This window comes from Carettochelys insculpta, chromosome 17 (assembly GCF_033958435.1).
Source record: "Carettochelys insculpta isolate YL-2023 chromosome 17, ASM3395843v1, whole genome shotgun sequence".
In the NCBI taxonomy this organism is placed as follows: domain Eukaryota; kingdom Metazoa; phylum Chordata; order Testudines; family Carettochelyidae; genus Carettochelys; species Carettochelys insculpta.
This window is the reverse complement of record NC_134153.1, coordinates 9637989-9660489: the sequence shown is the minus strand read 5'-3', so window position 1 is coordinate 9660489 and position 22501 is coordinate 9637989. Positions and strand designations below refer to the sequence as shown.

General features: G+C 50.0%; 1 protein-coding gene and 1 long non-coding RNA gene across 4 annotated transcripts in view; one reads left to right on the top strand and one right to left on the bottom strand.

Moving 5' to 3' along the window:
* LAMA5 (laminin subunit alpha 5) overlaps positions 1-22501 on the bottom strand; it is a 178643-nt gene that overhangs the window by 19147 nt on the left and 136995 nt on the right. For all 3 annotated transcript variants that reach the window (XM_075012169.1, XM_075012170.1, XM_075012171.1), the window contains 24 exons: positions 22107-22251; positions 21164-21304; positions 20148-20309; positions 19819-19920; positions 19645-19728; positions 17680-17916; positions 16975-17088; positions 16473-16600; positions 15125-15205; positions 14445-14659; positions 13555-13655; positions 12029-12209; positions 10824-10967; positions 9741-9892; positions 9534-9644; positions 7769-7880; positions 6992-7162; positions 4675-4871; positions 3341-3457; positions 2861-3015; positions 1671-1812; positions 1092-1194; positions 738-851; positions 157-336 (listed from right to left, as the gene is read on the bottom strand). In XM_075012169.1, the coding sequence (XP_074868270.1) occupies positions 157-336; positions 738-851; positions 1092-1194; positions 1671-1812; positions 2861-3015; positions 3341-3457; positions 4675-4871; positions 6992-7162; positions 7769-7880; positions 9534-9644; positions 9741-9892; positions 10824-10967; positions 12029-12209; positions 13555-13655; positions 14445-14659; positions 15125-15205; positions 16473-16600; positions 16975-17088; positions 17680-17916; positions 19645-19728; positions 19819-19920; positions 20148-20309; positions 21164-21304; positions 22107-22251 (3389 nt within the window). The remainder of the gene's footprint in view (positions 1-156; positions 337-737; positions 852-1091; positions 1195-1670; positions 1813-2860; positions 3016-3340; positions 3458-4674; positions 4872-6991; positions 7163-7768; positions 7881-9533; positions 9645-9740; positions 9893-10823; positions 10968-12028; positions 12210-13554; positions 13656-14444; positions 14660-15124; positions 15206-16472; positions 16601-16974; positions 17089-17679; positions 17917-19644; positions 19729-19818; positions 19921-20147; positions 20310-21163; positions 21305-22106; positions 22252-22501) is intronic.
* Positions 4880-7762, top strand: LOC142022400 (uncharacterized). The gene is made up of 3 exons (XR_012647948.1): positions 4880-5193; positions 6219-6459; positions 7308-7762. It is a non-coding gene; the product is annotated as an uncharacterized LOC142022400 (long non-coding RNA).

The window sequence follows — 22501 nt, the reverse complement described above, 5'->3', positions numbered from 1 at the left end:
CAGGAAATCACAGGAGGATACACAACACCCTCCCTTTAAACCTGTCAGCAGAGAGCACCACACTCCGGGCAGCACTTAGATACCGCAGTGAAGTGCTTCACAGTGACAGTCGCGACTCCTGCACACTCTCCATGGCGAACTCTCCTCTTTACATACCAGACTTCTTGGCGTCTTGAACTGCCTGGTTTAACTCTTCATTTTTAAGGCCTCCATACTGGTCTTTCCACTCATCCAGGTTCTTCTTCATGGAGCTCAAGGTATCTTCCACCCTTGTAACCGTGTTGTTGGCTGCTGCAGCTTCAGCTTTGGCATTCTGGATAATTGCCGTGATGTTGTCTTGGGGAGGAAAGAAGATACGTCTCAAACTCAGCACAAACCAGGAGGCAGGGCAGAGCGACTCACTTCTGACCGGAGTCAGCACTGTGCTTCTGCAGCAGCTTAGGAACAAGTGGTGCCTGACTTCATGCAATAACAGATGTACGTGTGTCCGTGGCTCCTGCACACGTTAAAAGCCCCTGCCCAGGAGGTGGAAACAATTTACACCTTCAGCCCAGGCAATGAAACAGAATTCAACCAATCCAGAAGTCAGGTGGAGCCCCACAGGGTCACTGGATGGACAAACCACTGCGTTCCTACCATGAGCATGAACTGCCCTGTGTGTCAGAAGGGACTAGGGAGACCCTTTTCTCCTGGGATAGGCAGAGCTCTAGTCCAGAAGCCACCTTCTACAGACACACCTTGGTCCTTGTCTAGCATGTTCTGTACCGATCGCAACTGGTTTAGGAGCTGCTCCTTCTTCTCTCGGAGAACGGCCAGCTTCTCCTTGGCCGCCTGCAGTGTTGGTTTAATGTCTGGAATTAGACACAAGTAATACATGAGGACCTCCAAAGTGCATTACAACCAGTCACCTCACCCACAACCACTACACAACTCCCCTTCCTGGGGGAAAAAAAACAAAAGAACCCCACACACACACAGAGAGAGAGAGAGACAGACAGACAGACAGACAGACACAGACAGAGAGCTTTCTCCTTGCCCACACACAAGAATTTCCCTGAAACTCTTCTGTTCATCACTAAGCCATCTCTTACCCCCATTGAGTTTCCTTTCCTCCCTCTTCACGGCTTGCTCCAGGGTGCTGCTGTTCTTCTTCAGCTCTTTAGATATGGCACCGAGATCTCCTGATACAACACTCTACAAACACACAGGGCACCTCCTCACAAACTGCCTGGGGCCTGGCACCTGACAGGTCAGCGCCTGAGCCCTGGGATTGGAAGAGGGTGTCCAGTCCCCAATCCTCCACCTTGCAAAGAGCCGGTGGTGGTCAAAAGCATTGCCCCACCTTCCAGAGAGCGTTTTGCTGAGGAGGGCAACAGGGAGGAGATTTCTGAGATACATGATGAAGTCATTTAGTCACATCACTTGCCTCAGTTTCCCCATCTGTTATGGTGGAGATAGCAACTTCTGTCTCGGAGCAGTGTGGGCAGGCTGGGCCCATTCACGCTTGCAAAGCAAAGTGGGGGTTGGGGCGGGGGCTCACGAGAGGACAGGAGTGTTGTGTATCAGCATAAAGAGCTACAGTGTGGCCAGGGAAGCAAACAGCATTGGACAAGCTCATTGGAGCCAGGATTTCACGAGGGTTTGTGAGGCGCAGAAGGGAAGTCACGTACTCTCAAAGCTTCGCTGGCGGCCTCCTCAGCGTCCTTGGCTGCCCTCTCTGCATTCTTCACAGCCTCAAGGATGCTGGCATACGCCCTGGAGGCATTGATCGCTCGCTGGATAAACCCATCCTGGTTTGCACCCCCGATGATGCTGCATTTGAGGATGAATAAATAGAGATCACTGCAAAGAACCCAGCTAAGCACCAGCGGGCAGAACCAGGCAACCTGGTCACTGCCCCTCGCCCTCCACAGGTCCAGGGATCTGCAGTGCCCAGTCTGACTGGAATCCCCAGTAGTGTTGGCATCCAGACCTCAGAGAGAAACCCTTCCCCAATCCATGGCAGGAAACAGCTTGAGGGGTAGGAAGTGAGGGGTGTGGGGATGAGGGGGAATATCCTGCTTATTTGCTGTGCAGAGTGGAAGAAATGGAGACCCAACAAAACAGCACAAATAACCAACAGCAAGCAGTACTCCCACACTGATTGGATCTAAGAAGCCAGCTGATCACATCCTGAAGATGTGAGAGGCTGAAATTCACCCCATTAATGGGTGGCATGGCCAGGCCCCATTCCCTTTGGGAATGGGTGTCACTGCAGCCCTTACCCTTACGCTTTCCCCATCACTCACTGGTTTGCTACTAGAGGGATCTTCAGGGGCGCTGGGCCTCAGATAACACATCAATTCTCACATGTAACATTATCTCAGGATGACTTTCAAAGCAGGGACTTCAACAATCTTCAGACCCTTGCAAGTGCCCTGGAGAGGCCATTTGCCACACATCACCCCTTATACACATATGTCATAGAGCTGGAAGGGACCTTGAGAGGTCATTAGATCCAATCCCCTGCCCTCTTAGCAGGACCAAGCACCATCCATGACCCTTTTTTTTTTTTTTTTTAATATCTGTTTGCCCCAGAGCCCTAAATGGCCTCCTCAAGGATTGAGCTCACAACCCTGGGTCGCTTAGCAGGCAATGCTCAAAACCACTGAGCTACCCCTCCCCACATCGCTTGTTTACAAAGTGGCTGGAGGCACACCAGCAACGGTGCTGGAGAGCAGGACGTGGTGCCAAGTCAGCGGAGTTACCCTACGGGAAGCTCAGCGCCCTTGATCGAGGCAGGAATGAGAAGCAGAACAGACCACAAGTACTCCAAGCCCAACCAGGCCAAGGTGACGGCTGAGGCAGCAGGTGAGGTTACCTGGAAAGATTCCGCGCAAGCTCCTCCAGGAGCCTAGCATGCTCTTCAGCTTCTTCGACCACCGGAATCTTACTGCTAGCGGGAGAAAACTTCTTCACGTGCTCGGTCAGGGGGTGCCAGGCTCCGTCCAGCCGGGCAGCTAGCTTCTCAAACTCCTGAAGGAGGACACGCCCATGAGGGACACTCACCAACCTTGCCAGCATCTCACTTCTGCAGCTGGACAAGCACCCAGGAGGGAGAGACACATTGCGGTGGGGGGAAGATGACAGACAACTTGCAGGTGACCAGCACATGGCTGACTTTCCATTGCCATGGACTAGGCCCTGCACACACTCCACCATCCTTCCTCCACCCTTCCCTGTGTTAGTGCCCACACCTTCACTGCACCATCCCTCTGGCTCCTGGAAGCACGCTCCAGACCACCTCACGTACCTCCACTCAGAATCCACCAGACAACCCTGAGCTTTTCCCACCACTCACCTCCTTTGCATTTTCTATTATCTGTAGAAGATCCGAGACCTGGACCAGGGAGTCTTCAGCCATCTGCAGGGTGTCCTGCACCATCCCGTACTGCTTCTGCAGCTCCTTACTCTTTCGCTTTGGGCACAGATGGACAGGGTTAGTTAGGAGCCTCAGAATCAAACAACAGGCACATCCTCGATCAGTGGTAGGCAACCTGTGGGCTGCAAATGGCCCACTGGGGATCCACATGTGGCCTGCGGACCCTCTGTCTGTCCCCTTCCCTGCCCCCAAGCACTGGGAGCTCTGCACTTCCAATGACACCTCCCTCCCAGCACTTTTGGAGAGCTGCAAATTGCCCAGTTTGAACTCTGTTCCCGCTCCTCCCCCTGCCTCCCAGAGCTGGAATGCTGCGAATCCCCTGTAGCAGGTAAGTGGGGAGCTCCAGTGCCCTGGTGTGTGAGGTGCACATGGAGGAGGGGCAGCCAGGGGCCTGAGGGCTGCAGATGTAACCCCAGTGTGCCATGGACTGCTGCTACCCATTGGAGGGCCACTCATGCAGCCCACTCAGTATCTGTGGTTGCTCTAGATCAGGGATCAGCAACCAAAATAGCAAGAAGAGACATTTTTTCCAAGCTCAGTAATTCAAGAGCCACAATGTACGCGACAACGAGACAGTCCTTAATAAAAAATGTCCAACCGGACTTTCTGTAACCCCTATTTTAAGAACAGTGCACATGCAATGATCTGTAATGCGCTACATGTTTACTGCAGGATGGTCACAAACATTTTACATATTCTCTTTCTTCACACTTCACATGGGTGTGTTTGTACCACTGTCCTCCTGACTCTCACTCCCAAACCCACTTTAACTATGTCAATTTTACTTCATGTTTAATTTCCATTTTCTTTCTTAAAACAAGTGTTGCCCTTCACAGCAGGAATGCCGCACGTTTCCTTTTCCTTTTCAAAATCAGGAATTCATTAGCAACATGATCAAAGCACAAATATAGAATCATATCCCACAATGCACTGCACATCTTAAAGGGGGTGTTATCCAACATTTTGAGATCACATATCATGTTCTATTTAGATATGAGTTGTTCACTGTTGGGCTTGTAGACATTCATTGTTTATTGAAAATAATCAGGATGGTTTCATTTTTAATTTGCAATTATAGTGTCAGGAGCCATAAAGAAATCTTTAAAGAGCCACATGTGGCACTGGAGCCGCAGGTTACAGGCCCCTGCCCTAGATTATCTCAGTATGCCTTAGCCGCTGTCAAAGCCATACAAGTTCGCCCAGTGGTGTCAGCACCTTTGCTTTTGTAGATGCAAATACAACCCTCTGTGTACCTGTCTCTCCTCAAGGTTGTTCTGATTCAGGCTGTTCAAGTCCTCTGTCTGCCTTGTTTTATTCACAGCCTCGTTGAGAGCATCTCGGAGATCCATCAGGTCTGAGCTATACTGATCCAGTCGGTCTTTGATGCTCTTCATCAGGTCTTGGTTGGATTCCCACTTGCTGTACAGCTCGCTTTTCACGCGACGGAGCACTGATGACAGAGATCACAAGGAGCTTACCTTGAAACTCTTGTTTCCCCAATTTTAAGAGTTCTTTCGGAGTACACAGTGGAAGCTGCTTGAAAGGCTCAGAGCTTGATTCTGGTCTCAAATCACAGATGTTTAAGGCAAGAAGGGGCCTATTACCACTAACTACTCTGCCCTCTTATATCATACATGGCAAAGATCTCACTCAGTAGGTTTTACATCAAATCCATAATTTCAATCTGAGTTACAGCAATTTTTTTAGAAAGACAAAGACAATCCCTTCCGATACAAAGCCATGCAGCGATGGGGAATCCACAGCATCCCTAGGTAAGTTGTTCCAAAAGCTAATCACCATACCCGTTAAAAACCTATGAAAACAAAAAGCAGTCAAGTAGCACTTTAAAGACTAGCAAAATATTTTGCTAGTCTTTAAAGTGCTACTTGACTGCTTTTTGTTTTGATAGTGTATAGACTAGCATGGCTCCCTCTCTGTTACCGTTAAAAATCTGTGTAGTTCAGCAGATTTACTCTTGTTGTGTTCTCATGTATCTTTTGTTCTGCTGATGATAACCAGAAGGCTCTCTCTCTCTCTCTCCCTCTGTGTGTGTGTGCATGCGTGCGGTTTTTTTCAATGATGCAGGCCCAATGACAGCAGCAAAGTCCCCCAAAAACCACAGACCAGGCCAGGGTCGAAGACACCTGGCCAGGGTTTATTGTCAAGCAAGGTACAAATAAGACTTAGCCAGCATAGCACACTGTACTGATACACTGTATGTATACACCTGCCGCAGTGGACTGACACAGCCAGTGGGAATTCCACAGCCCCCTTCGGTCAGACAAAGACAGTCCCCCAAAAATATCATGTTATATATAGGTGCAAACAAAGTACACCTCACTGCTGACGTCACCAGGTTACCACCAATCACCCTGTACCTCATGGTTTGGTTAGATCATCTCTTATCCATTGTGCTGTCATTTTAGACCCTTTCCTAAACCTAGGTCTGTATCTGTGCTGAGCTGGTACCAATGTCTTTTTTAATGAGCCAGTGGTACCTGGTGATTTCAACCTATGAACTGTACCAATTACCCTTCTGCACCTGGACCAATTACCACTTAGTGTTTTGTACTCTCAGCCCTGTGAGTGCCGAATTCTGTTAGCAGAGGCCTGCCTCTTGCTCACAGCTTAGCTTTGCTTTGAGCCATGTTTTGTCCATTATTGCTAGGCCTTAGGCCTCAAACCAGGACTGTGCTGTATGGGCTTACACCTGCATTTTACTACAATCTGCAGCTGATCTGAATGTATCTAGTTCCACCTTCCAGCTGTCAGATCTCATTATGTTGTTTTCTGCTAGATTAAAGATCCATTTGCTATGCAACATCCCTTCCCACAGTTACACCAGTGTACATATGGAGAAATTCCAATAATGCCAGAGGAGAGAATTTGGCCCCTAGGTTATTACAGACTCTCGTTTGGATGGAGCGGTGCACTGCAATGGGGAAATCACAGATTGCATGTCCATCTGAGCCTCTCTGTTGCCTCGGTTCAGGACAACTCACTCAATCACCAAACACAAGACATGAAAGCATGCAAAGGTGGGTATGAGAATATAGATGTTTTTAAACCACCAACTACATTTCTAAGTGCTGTCATGGTTCTGTTGTCATACTGAACCATTAAGTTAATGAAAGTGAAATGCAACTAAATAAATATTAAGCCTTCTGAGCATTCATGAACTTGCTTGTGCAGAGGAATTAAAACTTCATTGGGACTGAAATTAAAAATCACTGCCATTTATTAGCATCTTTGCAGCTTGCACAAGGGACTAAAAACGTGGCTATCAATTACCATCTCCTCTGTGCTGCATGGCTGAGGAGGACTGTACTGGGAATACCTAGCCTAGAAAAGCGAGATGGGCATATTAGTTTAATAGTGTAATTCTCCAAATGTTAGGATCAGAAAGGGGTAATAATGAGCTACTCCATATACCAGCTTGCAGCTATGCCCTTGAGCCAGAAGTTTTTGAAAAAAGCCCAAGGGGCACTAGACACTGCCTGCACCTTGGCATTCTGCCCTCTTCTCCTCTCCCTGACCTTCCCCTCTGGGCATCTGTTGACAAAGACTCACAGTTCTGAGCTTCCTCATGCTCATGATCCGCCACCCCTTTCTGGGCAAGGAAATTCCGTTCCTTCATCTCCTTCAGCATTCTTTCCACCTCAGCCATCTTCTGCCAGAACTCCTCAGTGGAGGTGGTGCTGAGGTCTGCAGTCCCCAGCGTGTCCATCTGGTGCACCATGTCTGCAAGGAAAGCCATGACTCAGGGTTCTCCATCAGCTGAGCACGTAGTCTCCCCTTACTCAGCTCCGAAAGCCATCTCCCCCCCAGCACTCTGAGATACTCCCACCCAGACAATACAGATAACCTGCTTTTGTTGTTGTTGCAGTCCTGATGCCCAAAGAGACACAAAGTGGTGGAAGTGGTGAACACAGCTGGAATTCAGAACCAAGTTTCTAGACCTTTTGCTGTAACCACTAGACTGGACCTTTCCCAAAGTATCCATCCTGTAATCTGTCTTCTCTTCTACATCTACTGGGGCAGACTTCAGCCAGCGGGGGCAAGAAGGATTCCATGTTGCTCTTGGAAAAAGCACTGCAGATGACCTGTTTCTTACACTTTAGGTGTAAATATAACGCGTTTCACTACACACAGCATTTATTCTAGCAACTGGGATTCACTGGCCACAGAATTCTCCGCAACAGCCCCCAGCCCTGCTCAGTCTGCAGGAATCTCCACAGTTGCTATCAAAGGCAACACAGTGCTATGAACAGCTTTTAACACTGAGAACGTGGAATTTGAAGTAGGTGAAAATCAGCACAGCCGTTACACATAAAACTTGTTACTTACCTGCAATGCTATTCAGAATGCCTTGGATTCTTGTGGGAAGGTGATCTGCCTTCTGGTAGGTCTCTTTTGTCTGCTCTTGGAGATGGTTTGCTTTTCGGAGTGTCATCGTTGCCTACAAAATGAATCATTGACTTAGTTGAAACGTTTGGCTATCTACAATATGAGCCATAATGCTGGGAAAGACAAAGCCAGGTGGCAGCTTTGGGCTGCAAAGAAAATCAGGTTTTCTGCAGCGATTTCAACGTGCACCATACTCTGCTATGTTGTATCTTCATGCGTAGGTAGAAGGTAGTGAGAAATTCTGTTCAAGATGAGACAGGTTGTGGGTGCTGAAAAAAAACTTAAGTCCACAGTAGACAAAAATCTTTCATGTCCATAACTCATTTTGACCCTGTGCCAACACAGCCTGCATATGCACCAGGAGAGTGCAGAACCCATATAAACTTGGAGGCCCTGAAGGAGTTTGCATGTGGATGTATAAAAGTTCACATTCAGGTCATGTAACTACATGCACGTATTATTTGCGTATGCAACGAACACACGTTTTATTTTCCTGTTAAAAAAATCAGACCCTGAATCCTGTATAGCCTGTAAGCTCTTTGAGGTAGACAGTCTTTTCCATTGCAAGTGAGTACAGGGCCCAACACAATGAAGCTGTCATCTTTCACGGAGGCCACTAGGTGTTCTTGCAACATAAATAGACACAAATTCACCAGCAGACTCAGAACCTCTTTCTGCTGTAGCTTGCGTAATCCTCTGAGGGATCCAGTTGTCTCTTTCTGATCTCTCCCCATATGTTTCCTCTTAAATTGAGATTTTATTTACTTTAGCTGGTGATGGTTAGAGCTACTCGAAGAGTAACAAGAAATCAGTCAGTGGTCCCAACTAACCTGACAGTGTTTCTTTAAAAACAAAAGCCCTTGTGATGAAATGAACAGTCCCACTGTAGTTTCCATTTCCTAGGTGAGGCTTTTGCAAAGAGGCTCTTGTGGCTTCAACAAGAATGGGGATAGGGCAATTGGTGAAGCCAGGGAGATGGGCAGAACTAAGTTGGTTAACCCTGGCCTTTCCCCTCCGAACAGCAGGGTTTAAATACTACACATGACCAGGAGTGTTGAAGATTAGGGTTCAGGTTCCTGGGCAGAGTGTGTGGTGGGTGAGCCCAGAACTGGATTAGCAGAGGATGCTGCAGGACAGGAGTCAAACATGTGGCAGCTGCTCAAATTAGGCCTGGCCCTAACTACCACTATTAGCTCCTTCTGTGTGCATGTATCTATCAGGGACAACTGGTTAGGAAGGATGCTGAGGGAGCACTGGACACGTGAATGCCCCTTCCCCAGCCTCTTCATGCCCGCCTCTTCCCCCAAGCCTCTCTCCTGGGGTTATGTGGGCCCAGGGGTGAAGGGAGAGGAGGCTTGGGGCTGGTAGCAGAGGTCGGGCCTCCCCACACTCACTAGAAGCAGCGGGGAGAAGCAGAATAACACAGCTTTGCTCCCCCAGCTAATGGTCATGCTGCTCCTCTTCCTGCCAGTGAATGCGGGAGGTCTGATCCCCACTGCAGGCACCTGGCCCCCTACTAGTCCTGTGGGTAAACCAGAAGCTCTGACCCCTTGTCCCTTCTGCCCACAGAGCGTGGAGGGGCGCAACATAGTCCTTCAGCAAACCCTCATGTGTCGCCAGTGTTAACAATCATTATGCAAATGAACAAGGGAAGGGAAGTGGTTGGGGAGGTGGAGAGGAAGGGAGAGATCAGAGAACACCCTGCCTTGTGCTGCAGTGCGTTCAAATCCTGAGTGAGGTCCGAGTTCTCATCTGCCAGCTCATCTGCCTGTTGTTTGACCCTGTTCATGGATCGCTGGTACTCACGCAAGTGGTCCTGAAAGAGAGAGGTGGGGTGGAAATCAGGCAATAGGACCGCAGCCCTGGGAAGAGACTAAACCAGCAGGGAGAAAACACAGAGCCCTCCACATACGGTGACGTTTTTCATGGAGCTGTTCAGCCCATGCAGTCGGGCCCAGGCGATGGAACTGGCGTTCAGGTTCTTCAGCTGGTTCCTGATGCTGGGGAAAGAGGCCTCGATCTTCTGGAGATCTTCAAGCAGAAGCAGCACGCAGCTGTCACAGACTGCCGAGGGGAACGGGTGGTGAGTAAACAGCTCTGCTGCATCAGAAATTGTCAACTTCCACCCGCCACCAGCCCATGAGCTTAGAAAGGACAGGTTTTTAAACCCAAAGGGAGGCCCACGTGTCTCTAAATCCCCATCTCTTAGATTGGATTTCCCCCTGAAGAGGGTGTTAGCTTGTGGTTACCTGGTCACTTTTTGATCCCTCTGCACAAAGGATCAGGAGTTCCAAGAGCTTTTAGGGGTGCAACTCTCAGCTAGGCCTGCTCTGGTCCCAGAGCAGCTTTCCAACAGCCTACCCAATATAACTCTGATGTACTTCCTTCTGACTGGGGAGATCAGAGTCAAACCCACTCTATCAGGCTGATTAACACCATTCCTCTGTTATCTGCCCAAGGGTAAAAAAGGAAACCAGACAAAAAACTGGGTGCTTTCTGCCAGTCTCACCATCGACGTTTTAAGTACTGCCAGGGTCCACCATGCTGGGTGGATATGACTGACACCTAAGATCTGTCACAGAGGTTACTCTCTAGCAAGTACTGATCAGACTTTATGTCCCACAATGCATCATAGTCAGGACAGTCCCATGATGCACCTTCTCCACCTGTGCTGACTCAAAGGAGATGGAGTCTGACCAGAGAGCTCTGCCTATGGATGAGAAAGGCCATACAAAGCAGCTGAATCACAGCTCCCATGATACACTGCAGCAGCATTTCCAAATCACAATATTTTTTGGGTGATGCCAATTCTTTTGATTTTGTTTTGGCCATGAAGTTTTCAGGTTTTTGATTTTACACCAAAAACTAAACAATTCAGATGAAAATGAAACACGTCTCACTTGTGCCAAAATCTTCAGTGGAACCCTCCCTTTTCCACCAGCCCCTCTCTTCTACGATATTGCCAGGGTGTGACAGGCGGCGTGATGCTACTCACCTTCACACCTCATGCTGTCCAGGCCATTCGCGACAGGGATTTCATACTTCCCTATGCAGCTGTCACACTGCTTCCCCGTCAGGCCATTGGAGCAGGTGCACTCCCCCATCCGGGGGTCACAGGAGCCCCCCTTGCACTGACACTCTGCCAACAAAAAGAAGGCAGCTGAGAGAGGTCTTCCATGACCTAGTGAGCCCCTGAGAGGGGGAACACAGGGATTCCCTCTCCCAGAGCAAAACCATCCCAGAAAAGAATCACCGAGTGAACCAGGAGCAATGGCTGTGGCTGTGTGCGGCTTTTTAATGGAAGGAGAGCGTAGGCTAGTCACTCCTCCCCTTCAACTACTTCAAAAACTTAGCACAAGAAAAACACAAGAGTCCTGGTTTAAAAATACCCGTTTGCAATTGCACGACTTGTTCACAGAGGGGACTGCTGGGAGTTTCCTGGTCCGGCTGGTTTCCTGCACATGCAAATGATTTAATTTCATATCCATCGCACTTAACCTGCTTTGCTCAACTCACTGTCGTGATTACAGGTGCAAACCGAAGGGGTGGACAGAGCACGTGCACTTCTGCAGGCTAACGTTCAGTTAAGCCAGCTCCTTTGCAAAGTGATGCCAAGCGTCCAGATTACACTTGGGCATGTTTGATCTGTATTGTTAGGGCCTAAATGACAAATACCAATTAAAACTCTTCACGGGCTTATGATGCTTTCTTTGATCTCACAGCTAGAATGCTGCTTGGGGCCATGGGGGATGGACTCTCCTGCTGGAGCGTGACAGAGGTGTTGTAAACCACAGCATCCTCATATCCAGCAGGAGACGGGATGGGACTCAAGCTAAGCTTCTAACACAGTGGTTCCCAGTCTGGGATCCATGAGAGCATTGCAGGGGGTCTGTGAAAAAATAAAAATGATCATAGAAAATAAGTTTTAAATAAACTGCAAAGTTACAATCAGTTATTCTTTTTAAATTAAATCTCTTCCAATAATGCTATTAATTGCTGCCCAAAAATCTATCTTGTGGCTTCCTTTTTCGTTTAATGAAGCGTACACAGCAGCTAGAATTGGCTTTGATGGGGTGGGGGTCCACGAATGGCTTCGGGGGTGATTGGGGATCCGTACTAGTGATCTAACACAACCCTTTGGCAGCACGGAGAGGTCCCTCTATTCCTCCTGTAGGATTTACTGGTAGCCGAGAAACTCACTTGAGCAGCCATGCTGGCTGAGCCCCCAGTAGCCTGGCATGCACTGCTGGCATCGGAGACCATTCACCCCTGGCTGGCAGCTGCACTGGCCGGTCTCAGTGTGGCAGCTCGTGCCGATGGCGCCAATGTCGCAGTCACACCTTTGACAGCCGGAGCAGCCACTGTAGCCATAGAACCCATCCTAGGGAAAGACGTGGGTAATGCACAGGCTGACCATCACACACAGCACAGGAAAGCCACGTTAGCCTCTCAACTCCAGCTTCACAGTGCACTGAAGTGAGCCCCAGAGTCTCCACTTCAGTCCCAGAGACATTTCCCCTGAGCATGAACTAACATACAATGAACGTGGTGAAACACTGGACCAATGCAGCGGTTCCACAACAGGACCGAGGGAGAGATGCACGATTAGCACCGTGTCCATAAGATAGCCTGGGGTCTGTTTACATCACATGGGGAATTTGGATCCCTGAAATTCGCCACAGGGCAGGGCTGAGCAAAGTCCGGCCCATATGCTGCCGGATCTGGCCTGTGGGCACATTGGGACCTCAGGAAGGCTCTCTGCCAGCCTCTCTGGCCACCCATTGTTTTGAAAAGCTGGCTCTGGGGTCTGGTTGTCTGTGAACAGTTGCAAGCCTGGATGGATGGGGAGAGAGGCTTTGTGCACCTCATCTGACCCCAGCACAATCTAGCAGCTCCCACTGCCCAGTTTCTGGAACAGGCAGTGCACAAAGTATCCTTCACCCCCTCCCTTTGGGCTCTCCTCTGTCCATAGATGTGCATGGCCCCACAACAGCTGCTCTGAGCAGCCTATGTGGGCACAGAAATCAGGGAGCCTGAATGAGAAACCAGCTCAGCTGCTGGCTGGGAGGCGCAAGATAAGCATCTCCTGGCCAGAGCCTGCCTCTCGCAGCCCCTGCCTCTCCCTCCCGCAAGCCTCTGCCCCACCTCCTGCACCCCAGTCCACAGCCTCCTTCTTCACCCAAACACCCTCCCAGATCCCACAGCCCTTTCTACACCCCGATCTCTTACCCTACACTCCCCTCTGCATCCAATCTCCACTCCAGACATCACACCTCCTTCCGTAATACCATGCCCTGGACCACTTACCAAATTCTTGGAGTAGCCCCACCCCCAACAAAATTATTGCCCACCTTGCCCTAGACTTATGTGCTTTTTCCTATGAGCATCAGAGCTCCAGTTAGCACCCCTCCCCCATCATTTCGTAACACCATTCTTTACAGATTGAGCTTTATCCTCAGGTATCTGCCTGGTATGGCCAGGTGTCAGCAGGTACTGCATCCTGCATGCCATCCCATCCCATCCCATCCACCTGCTGGCACAGAAGCCATTACCCTCCAGTCTCGGCCCATAAACCGTGCTGTGCCCACAGCGGGGGTGGGGTAGGGGGTGGGGGTGCAGGGCAGGTTGCCAGAAGAGTGGGGCTGGTGTGCAGTGACTCGGCACCCCCAAGTGTGCAGTGATGGAGCCATCGCAGTGCATGCGGGGAAACCAACAGTTCATTTTACCTGACAGCGGTCGCAGTGCTGACCTGTCACTCCAGGTTTACAGAGACATCGTCCAGTTCTAGGGTCACAAGACTCAGTCCCGCAAGGCAAACAGTTACACCCTGCCAGGAAGAGACACAGGCATTTACCTGACCATTTAAACTGGACAGCCAGGCTCTCTGACCCCTCTTCTTTCTGCTGGGCTGAATGAGATCCAACAGTTTGTTGGGGGAAAATTCTGTCAACTGGTGGAATTCACTGATCATCTTTCGTCTCTCATTTCTGGGGACTGGTCCTGCCAACCCTTATTCCATCATCACCTGAGTTATACCTAGATCTGTGAGCAGCAGAAGTGGGGAAAGCACCCAAAAAGTTACTTGAGTAACAGTTTGGGGGGGGGGGTGTACTTAAGTATAAGTTCCTAGGTTCCCCTGGAAAAATACATGAGTAAAAGTAAACACGCCACATCTACTCAAGTACCTGGAAGTGAAAGGAACTGCACTTTTACTCAAGCAACTTTTGGGGTACATTTCCCACTTCTGGTGAGCAGTGATTTGCAGAAGCAGCACTTTGGATTTTACCCTGTGCCCTGCAACATTAGAACTGTACTGTGCAAATCTACTTAACCACAGAAGTAATAACTGGGTTATATCACTAGCTGTTGTTACCTACAAGGCGCCTACGGTGCAGCAGCTTTACAGTCTGTGTGCAATTTTTAAAACCCTGTTAACGAGAGTTGTTTTGTTTCTCTTATTTGTAACCAACACGTACCCGTGGAAAGCCAGGCTATCGGCTCTGTGAGAACCTCTGTGCCCCTAGGCTGGCTAACTGCACACGCCTGTGGCTCCTGTGCCTGCACACTGCCCCTGAAACGCATTTGTGAGGTGGACTCTACCCTGCATCATGCTTACTTGTGCAGTTCTTTGCGGCTACTGCATCTCCGTGGTATCCCGGGGCACACACTTCGCAGCGGGGCCCGGCTGTGTTGTGCATACACCCCGTGCAGGTGCCAGTCAGTGAGTCACAGCTGCTGAACAACATGTTGGGATCGGTGTTCCCACTGCAGTCGCACGGCTGGCAGGAACTGCCAATCACCAAGGGGTTGCCATAGTAACCCGGAGCACACCTTTAAAAAGGGAGCAGGTTAGAAGGGAGATCAGCCACACCCATGCTGATGTTACCAAGTGTCTCCCTCACCTGCCAACACACTCCCACTCCCACTCTCCCCCAGCTCCCACTGAGAGCTGTGCAAGTCCTGACTACCGTACAATGACAGGCGACACGCAAAAAATCAGAATATAAATGATCAAGTGGCCCAGCCCCTCCTGGTCCTGGATGCCACCAGGCCCCAGCGCTGGGATCCAGAGGGGTGCTGCCTTGCAATCCAGTTGGTATTTTATCCTCCTTCTGCAAGACAAACCCATGAGAGTGAGAAGGATTCCCAGCTCAAACCAATCACTTTCTCCTCACACTCCTGTGCCAACAGAGCTTCTCCTTTCACTGTCACCACCATGGAAACGTCTCTTCTGAAAAAAGCAAGGGCTGCACTCTGGAGAAGGACTCCCTCCTCCTCCTATGATGCAGCCCTTACCGTTCGCACTTGGCCCCAGCATAGCCTGGCTTGCAGAGACACTGCATGGTGGAGCCCTTCTGGACACATCCCACGGCAAAGCTGAAACAACACAGGAGAGAGAGACAAGGCTGTTTTATTTTAAGAACGCTGCCTAAGAGCAGAGCAGGGCAAATGGGGCTCTCACCATAGGCCTCATGCAAGGGCTGGCAGTGGTTTATGGTCACGGTAAAAGGGAACAAGGCTGGGATCAGCTCGTGGGCAGGGACAGTTGTCAGAGTTTGGATCTGTAGCAGGGCAAGTCTCAGTGTTTGGGTGATTCCGACACTAGAGATGTAAGTGTTTCATGCTGGGGGTCAGCAACGAGTACAAGAGCAGGGAAAGGGCCGGAGTGGGCGCCGTTCCCCAGGACAGGCAAAAGAGTGGGGTTAGCAGGGACCTTCCTCCCGTCCCTGAGCAGGGCAAGCGGCTAGGGTTGGGGCTGGCAGCACGTCTCAGCTGAGCATTGGGGTGTGTAACACACCCATGGTTTGTCTTGAGGACAATAGGCCTCTGTGGGTTAGAGTTAAGCCTGAGACTAAGAGGAGGTCCCAAGGTAGGTAGGGCCAGTAGAGGTCCCTGAGATAGGGTTTTAGCCTTCGGGATAAGCATCCTTGTTCTTTGGTTTGTACCCCAGGCTAGTGTCAGCAAGGTGGCCAGTTTTCATCCCTACAGGAGGGTTCAAGGCTGGAATTGTAGGAAGTGCTGGTGCAGGGTTGCCCTTGGGACCAGGAGTAGGGGGCTCCGCTTACAGCCTGGCAGAAGGCTCCCAGCTAGACTTAGTGCTGGTTCTGCCTTTGAGCTAGTGTTACTGTTAGGCGAAGGACAGCCTGGTTGCAGGAGTGAAATGCTATGGCCAAATGCTGGCCCACAAGAGAATCCCACAAGAATGGAATTGTAAGGTCATTTGGACATTGACACTTTGAAATCTCAACAAAGGTTTCCTTGACTTGGGGAAACCAGTGCTAATATCAGAATTAATAATTAGTTTAAGTAAAAAAATTGCCAAATCAATAGAAAATTATGTTTAAATTTTGTTGCTAATCTTTTCACAGCTTTAAGAATTACTAGTCTGTCCTCCAGAAAGAAAACTCTTACTGGCTGCTCCAGCAACATCAGAGCTGTGGGTGTTTGGGTCTTTCTCCTCCCTTCAGGACTTACCGCATTATTATTAGCATTAGTAAGGAGAGGAGCACTGGTCTCTCTCCTGGGTAAGCAGCCAAAAGAGGAATGAATGAACCCAGAGGGAAGAAATTCACTCAGGATGAGGAGGAAAAAAACAGACTATTCTGTGGATGGAAAACCAAAAAATTTCACCAATGATGCTTACTTGTTGGAAGCAATTGAAAGGGGACATGGACATCCCATGCACTGCAATGGCCCCTCGAGAGAGATGTTTCCAACGTATCCACCTTTGCACCGCTCACAGTGATCTCCCTCCGTGTTGTGCTGGCAGTTCTGCAAGGATGAGACAAGCAACACATTCAGTATTCTCCAGAGAAGTGTTCGACACCACTGTTTTCTGGAGTATTGCGATGGCGTAAGCAAGGAAGGGATAGTTCTTACAAAGGGATAAGTTAGAATGAAGGGTTCCCCATCCCACATTTGGATGCCTAAATCTTCTCCTCTTCCCCAGCACACCCGTCTGTTCATCCTAAACTGACTCCAAGACAACACACCCCCTTGAAATGGCACACCAAGCTATTTCAGAATCTAGACAATAATTTGGTGACCACATATCCTGGTCACTTTGTATTAGAAGGAACCTTTTAGTCAGCTGGTGTGGAGCAGCACACATTGTACTCTGATTATTTCATACAGTAGCTACTTACGATGCATATTCCAGACCCTGGGAGGCATTGATCCGAGTGGCCGTTGCAATGACATGGAACACATTTTCCCAAGAAGAGACCCTTGGTGTCCCTGTAATAACCAGGGGCACATTCCTAATGAGAGAGAAGATGAGGCAGATGTGACACACGCCCAGACATGGTTAGGCAGAACTAGCATAACTCCCTTCCATAACAAAGCTGCCACTGCATTTCAAGACAAAGAAGAAATTGAAAGGGAAAGCAGATAAGATCTTCTGGTTAAAATCCTACCTTCTCACAAGCAACATGAGCCCTCTAGCCAGGCATAAGACTTACTTAGGGCTCCCAGGTAGGTATTTAATGCTGGCACTAGACCCCTGAACAAGCTCACTACCACTACTCACAATGCTAGCTCATGCAAATCTCACAGCAAAGCTGGGATACAGCAGGAGACGCAGCCCATGGACTGTGTAGTCCGCTGCAGTTTTAGGACCTGGCTATAAATCTGGCAAGTCCAACTTAAGCTGTCAGTAAGGACTGCACACCAGGACTGGCTCTGGAAGCTGGAATCTTCCTTGGCTTCTGCCATATTGTGGGGCAGGTCCAAACCTATCTGCTGAGAGCAGTGACTGTGGGGGAAGCATTCGGCTCTCACTTGCATCCTGCGAGCAGAGCTGCTACAGTTCCACATCAGCCTGGCAAGAGCATGCCACCTCTTTCCCCCACCTGGCAAGAATCTCCCCTGTAATTGGCTGGACACAAGCACAGCTCCACATTGCTTGCTCGGATGCCTCCACCCACGCTGGTCTCTGTCACAGTCTCTAGGACCACCCGACGCAGCGACACAGACGAGGACAGCTGGGAGAAGAGCGCTCGGATCTGCAGCTGCTCTAGGTTAGCCAGCACCATCATCAGCTCCTCCCGGGACACAGGGCTGTGCATCTGTGTGTGTCTGAAGTTACCCTGATGGAGAGAGAGGCTCTGGTGTTACCAGACAGCAAGTGCAAGCCTTTGGTTTCTGAGTCTCATCCTTTGGAAATATTTCAGTCACTCATCCAGCTACATGAACCACCTTGTACCTGGGAGGGTTTGTCTGCAGCTGTCAGACCTCCTCCTTCCACCTGCACTGGAAGTATCATATCTGAAAATTCACAGCCAATTCTCTGCCCACGTCCCATCCCCAATGAGCACTAGGAAAACCTCCTATGTGCCTGAGGAGTGATGGATTTCACACCATTAGGAAGACTCCACTCAGTGCCTTCCATCTCCAGAGATGCATACAGGCTTCACAAGACACATATGTCCAGCCCCTCTTGGATGCAGGGCAGAAGACACGCAACACACAATATAACAGCATCTGTCCAGGAGCAACGTAAAACCTTATTGTAACAAAGACTGCCCTGGGAGAATTAGGCTTTAATTTTCACAAGGTCCAGCTCCCTTCTGACAACTCAGCTGGCACTAGTTCCCCCAGATAGGCATCCAAGGGCCAACACATACTCTTCTAATTCACATCCTGTTCCAAGATATAGATACAAACATGTAGGCACAAAAAATGCACCTGCCTACAAGGATGACAGCTGACAGGGCTGCCAACCCTCCAGGACTGCCTTGAAGTGTCGAGGGATTAATCTTTCATCAAAGATTACATCATATGATGAAACTTCCAGGAATATATCCAACCACAATTGCCAACCTTAATGACTGGCTGAACACTTAATCCTTTAACTTCCCCACAAGGCAGGCAGGGCCTTGCTATTAAAGTCTCAGCTGAAAGCCCCAGAAACCATATAGAATTTGTAACGATGACTTCTGAGAGAGCAAACAAAGAAGAAATGTCAAGACCGTGACTGTTACAAGCATTTAAAGCTACTACAAGTTGAACCTCTCTAATCTGGAACTCGCTCGTCCAGCAACATCTGTAATCTGGTATAATTTTAGTTAGCTGGACAACCACTTATCATGGGTGTGGCCAAGTTTCCCATGGTCCCATAAAGTTTGTTTACAGCCACCAGTCCTGGCTCTCAGTATTCTGTGCTGTTGGTTAGCTGTAATTTAGCCCTAAACGTCTTCCGAGAGCCCAATAAGCAGTGGAAGTGTTGGTAATCCTGCTCAACAGTATTGACCTTCCAGGGTCTGGCAAATTCTCGTTTGGCACCAGTCAGATCCCAAGAGTGCCAGACAAGAGAGATTCAACCTGTGTCCCTGCTGTGTCTGCAGGCAAAACAGCCCTGCCTCCTGCCTACATGGCCTGTCATTGCAGCAAAACTGTAGGGGAGGTGGGTTTTACCCTCACAACATCAAGGCACACGGCTCATTAAGGGACCGACCCAAGGTCACGTCAGTGCACATCAGGCTGAGCTGGGAATCAAACTCCTGACTCCTAGGCTGATGCCCTACACTCTAGGCCACCACGCTACTCTTCCTGCTTTTCCCACAGCCCACGCCCTAATATTTCTCCACCACAACTCTGCACAGCTACCCTGTTCTCTCCCCGGGATGACCCTAACAACACACATGTGGTCCAAGTGCTGAAGCAGTCATGGAATGCACCAAATTCCTAGGACATGTTAAAATGCTGCCCAGGCTGCACTCCACTGTGCAATGAACAGCCTTTGCTTCTCAGGGCTCCATGCCTAGGGCTATCTGTCCCTACAAGCACCAGGGAACTTGCACTGTCCCCAAACTCACCTCCACAAGCTGCAGCCGGCTTTCATGTACATCTCCAGGGGAAGGGTAAGTACCTTGCAGAAACATGATGCTCATTTGGTTTCCCTGGGGAAGGTACAAATGTGCCTGGTGAGTCGGTGTCTGGAAGCACCATTTGTCACTGAGCCCCTAGGCAAGGGGTTTCTCAGGTTGTACCTTGAGGATGACATCTGGGCGGGGCTCCATGGGAATGAACACATCGCCCCTTCTGGCGTCTGAGCGTAGCTCGTACCGCAGGTACCCGCCATAGGAGGACACCTAGAGGAGAGCCAAACAGGCAGAAGATGATGCTGTCACCCCTCAACTAAGTGACACACTATGGTGCTTCCTGGCTGGAAAGCATAATTCTCACACACTCCCATACACCCGCTACAGCCGTCAGGCTCAGGCTCAGTGATGATCAGCTACATGCTGTAGTGTTTCCCTCCTTACCCCACCGTGAAGGACAAGCAGGCAGAGGTTGGGATCGGGCATGTTCTCCTTACCCGGTCTCCGAGGTAAGAGCTGGGTGCCTGCCAGTAGAGCTCCTGATAGGCCTCAGGAATGTTCTTCAGATCTGCATGAACGAGCTCCTCCTCTAGTCTCAGCGAGGTGGCCACTTCCTGGCGGTCCCCACTCAGCAACACCCACCCATTCATGTCGAGGAACTAGGAGAGAGCGTGAGAGAGCTGTGCCCTTGTTTCCCAGGTGCACCCCATGCGCACCACACAGAAGAGTTCTGCATTCATGCTCCTTTGGACATGTGGGGGCTGCAGAACGTTCCTGGCAGCTTTGCTTGCTCTTATTCAGCATTTTCAAAACAGGGGTCATGATCTATAAACACGGTGCTGAGAAGGGCAGGGGATCCCAGGCGTGCTCCAATCCTGTTCTTAGCTTCTAGGGAAGTCAATTTCCTCAAGATGCAAACCCAGAATTACCCCCATGAGCTCCTGCTCGACAGGGATTCCTTCAGCTCCTTCTATAATAGTGGTTTTCAACTGGTGTGCTGTGCAAACTGTCCAAGGGTGCCCTCAAATGTCATCAGTTTCCCCTCACTGCAACTCTTTGCAGAACCACTTATGGGAAATTTATGACCCCATGTCAGTTGGGGCTCAAGCAATAAGGGAGCGAGGGCAGCAACCTGTTGGAGCAGGGACACAGTTTAAATGTTGCATTCCAGCTCCAACAGGCTGGCAGGGGAGGGGGAATGTTTGAGTAATTGATTCAGCTGGGCGTGCCATGGACTCGTCTGTCTCACTGAAGTGTGCTGTGGTACTGAAAAGGTTGGGAACCACGGACCATAAAGCATCAGGGTCTGCCCAAGGCCAAGGATCCTGAGGCTGAATGTGTGCATATGAAAACGGCTAGGCCCAACCCCCTCATGTTCTGGGATACCCCACAGAAGTACAGGCTCAGCGCAGTGCAGGAGAGAGAAACAAGCGGGGGAGCTGAAAGGCACAGAATCGCGCTCAATGCAGCGGAAAGGATCACAACACTCGCCAGAGCCCAACGCTCTGCTCACCTCCAGTCGGTACTTCTGAGCGCTGTGGCAGCGATCGGTTGCCCCAAAGCAGAAACACCTGGTGCAGCCCTTGGGGTTGTTTGCCTCCAGAGAGAAGGTCCCCAGGCGGCACTGGTCACACTGCACGCCCTCTACGTTTTCCTGGAAGAAAAAGGAACCAGAGGGTGTGCTGAGTTTCCAGCAGTGACTGGAGGAGCATGCAGGATGGCAGACTGCTTCAGCATGGTTGATTATCTGAGCTCCGCCTAGGGTCTCTGAAACAAGGCCAGTATTCAATTCACCAGCAGGTTTACTTGGCAAATCCCTCCTCAGCGGGGATGGGAAAAGTACCCAAAAAGTTACTCAAGTAAAAGTGCAGCGGCTTTCACTTCTGAATACTTGAGTACAATATAGATGTGATGTGCGGGTGTGTGCTTTTACTCAAGTAGTTTTCCAGAGGAGCACAAGCAACTTGTACTTAAGTACCCTCGCCCAGCAGCTCCACTTTTACTCAAGTAACTTTTGGGGTTTCCCACCCCCTCTGCTCCCCAGCCATTAGCCTTTGCTCACTGTTGAAGCGTAACACCCCACTCCTCCCCACACAGGTGCTTGCCAAAGCTCCCCCAGGCACTGCAGGGGCTGGCAGCACCACACGGAGGAGCAGGTTGCCCTCTGGTTGCTGAAGAGCTGATTTACTCTCCGGGAAGCTGCAACCAAAGGCCTTATTGTCGCTGAGACAGGCCCATTTCTGCTGCTGACCAAGGCTCTTGAAATTCAAAGCAGAGATTGTCCCGAGCGTGCCACGAAGCCAAGGGACTCCCTGCCTGGATGCCATGTGCTGGGCACTTCCTGTTCACCATCTCTCCATGTCCTTGCCCAGCACAGACCAAATAAGTCCGGTTAGTAGATCAAGGGAAATAAATTGGCCAGAGAAGCACGGCTGGAGTGTGGTAACTAGACTGACCTTGCAATGACACTGCCCAGTTACTGGATCGCAAATGCTCACTTCTGTCCCTGCCTCATGACAGTCACACCTCCGGCAGTACGGGTAACGGTAGTAGCCCTGGGCACAGCGATCACAACGCCGTCCTATTATGTTGGGTTTGCACCTAGATGGGAGACAGCAGCAATGGACTTATGGACCTTGGCCTTTCGCTTACCTCTAATTCCTAAAGAGCTCTAATGCAAATAGCTTTGCTGCTCTATAATCCTGGAATACAACCCTGGCACCAGCAGATTATTACTTTCCCTCCCATCCCAACCTGCTATCACACTCCATGGCCAGGGCTCCCGCTAATTTTTTCCATCTGCAGTGGAATAAATTTTGTTATGTGCACCAGCTCATGTGCACATGTGCAC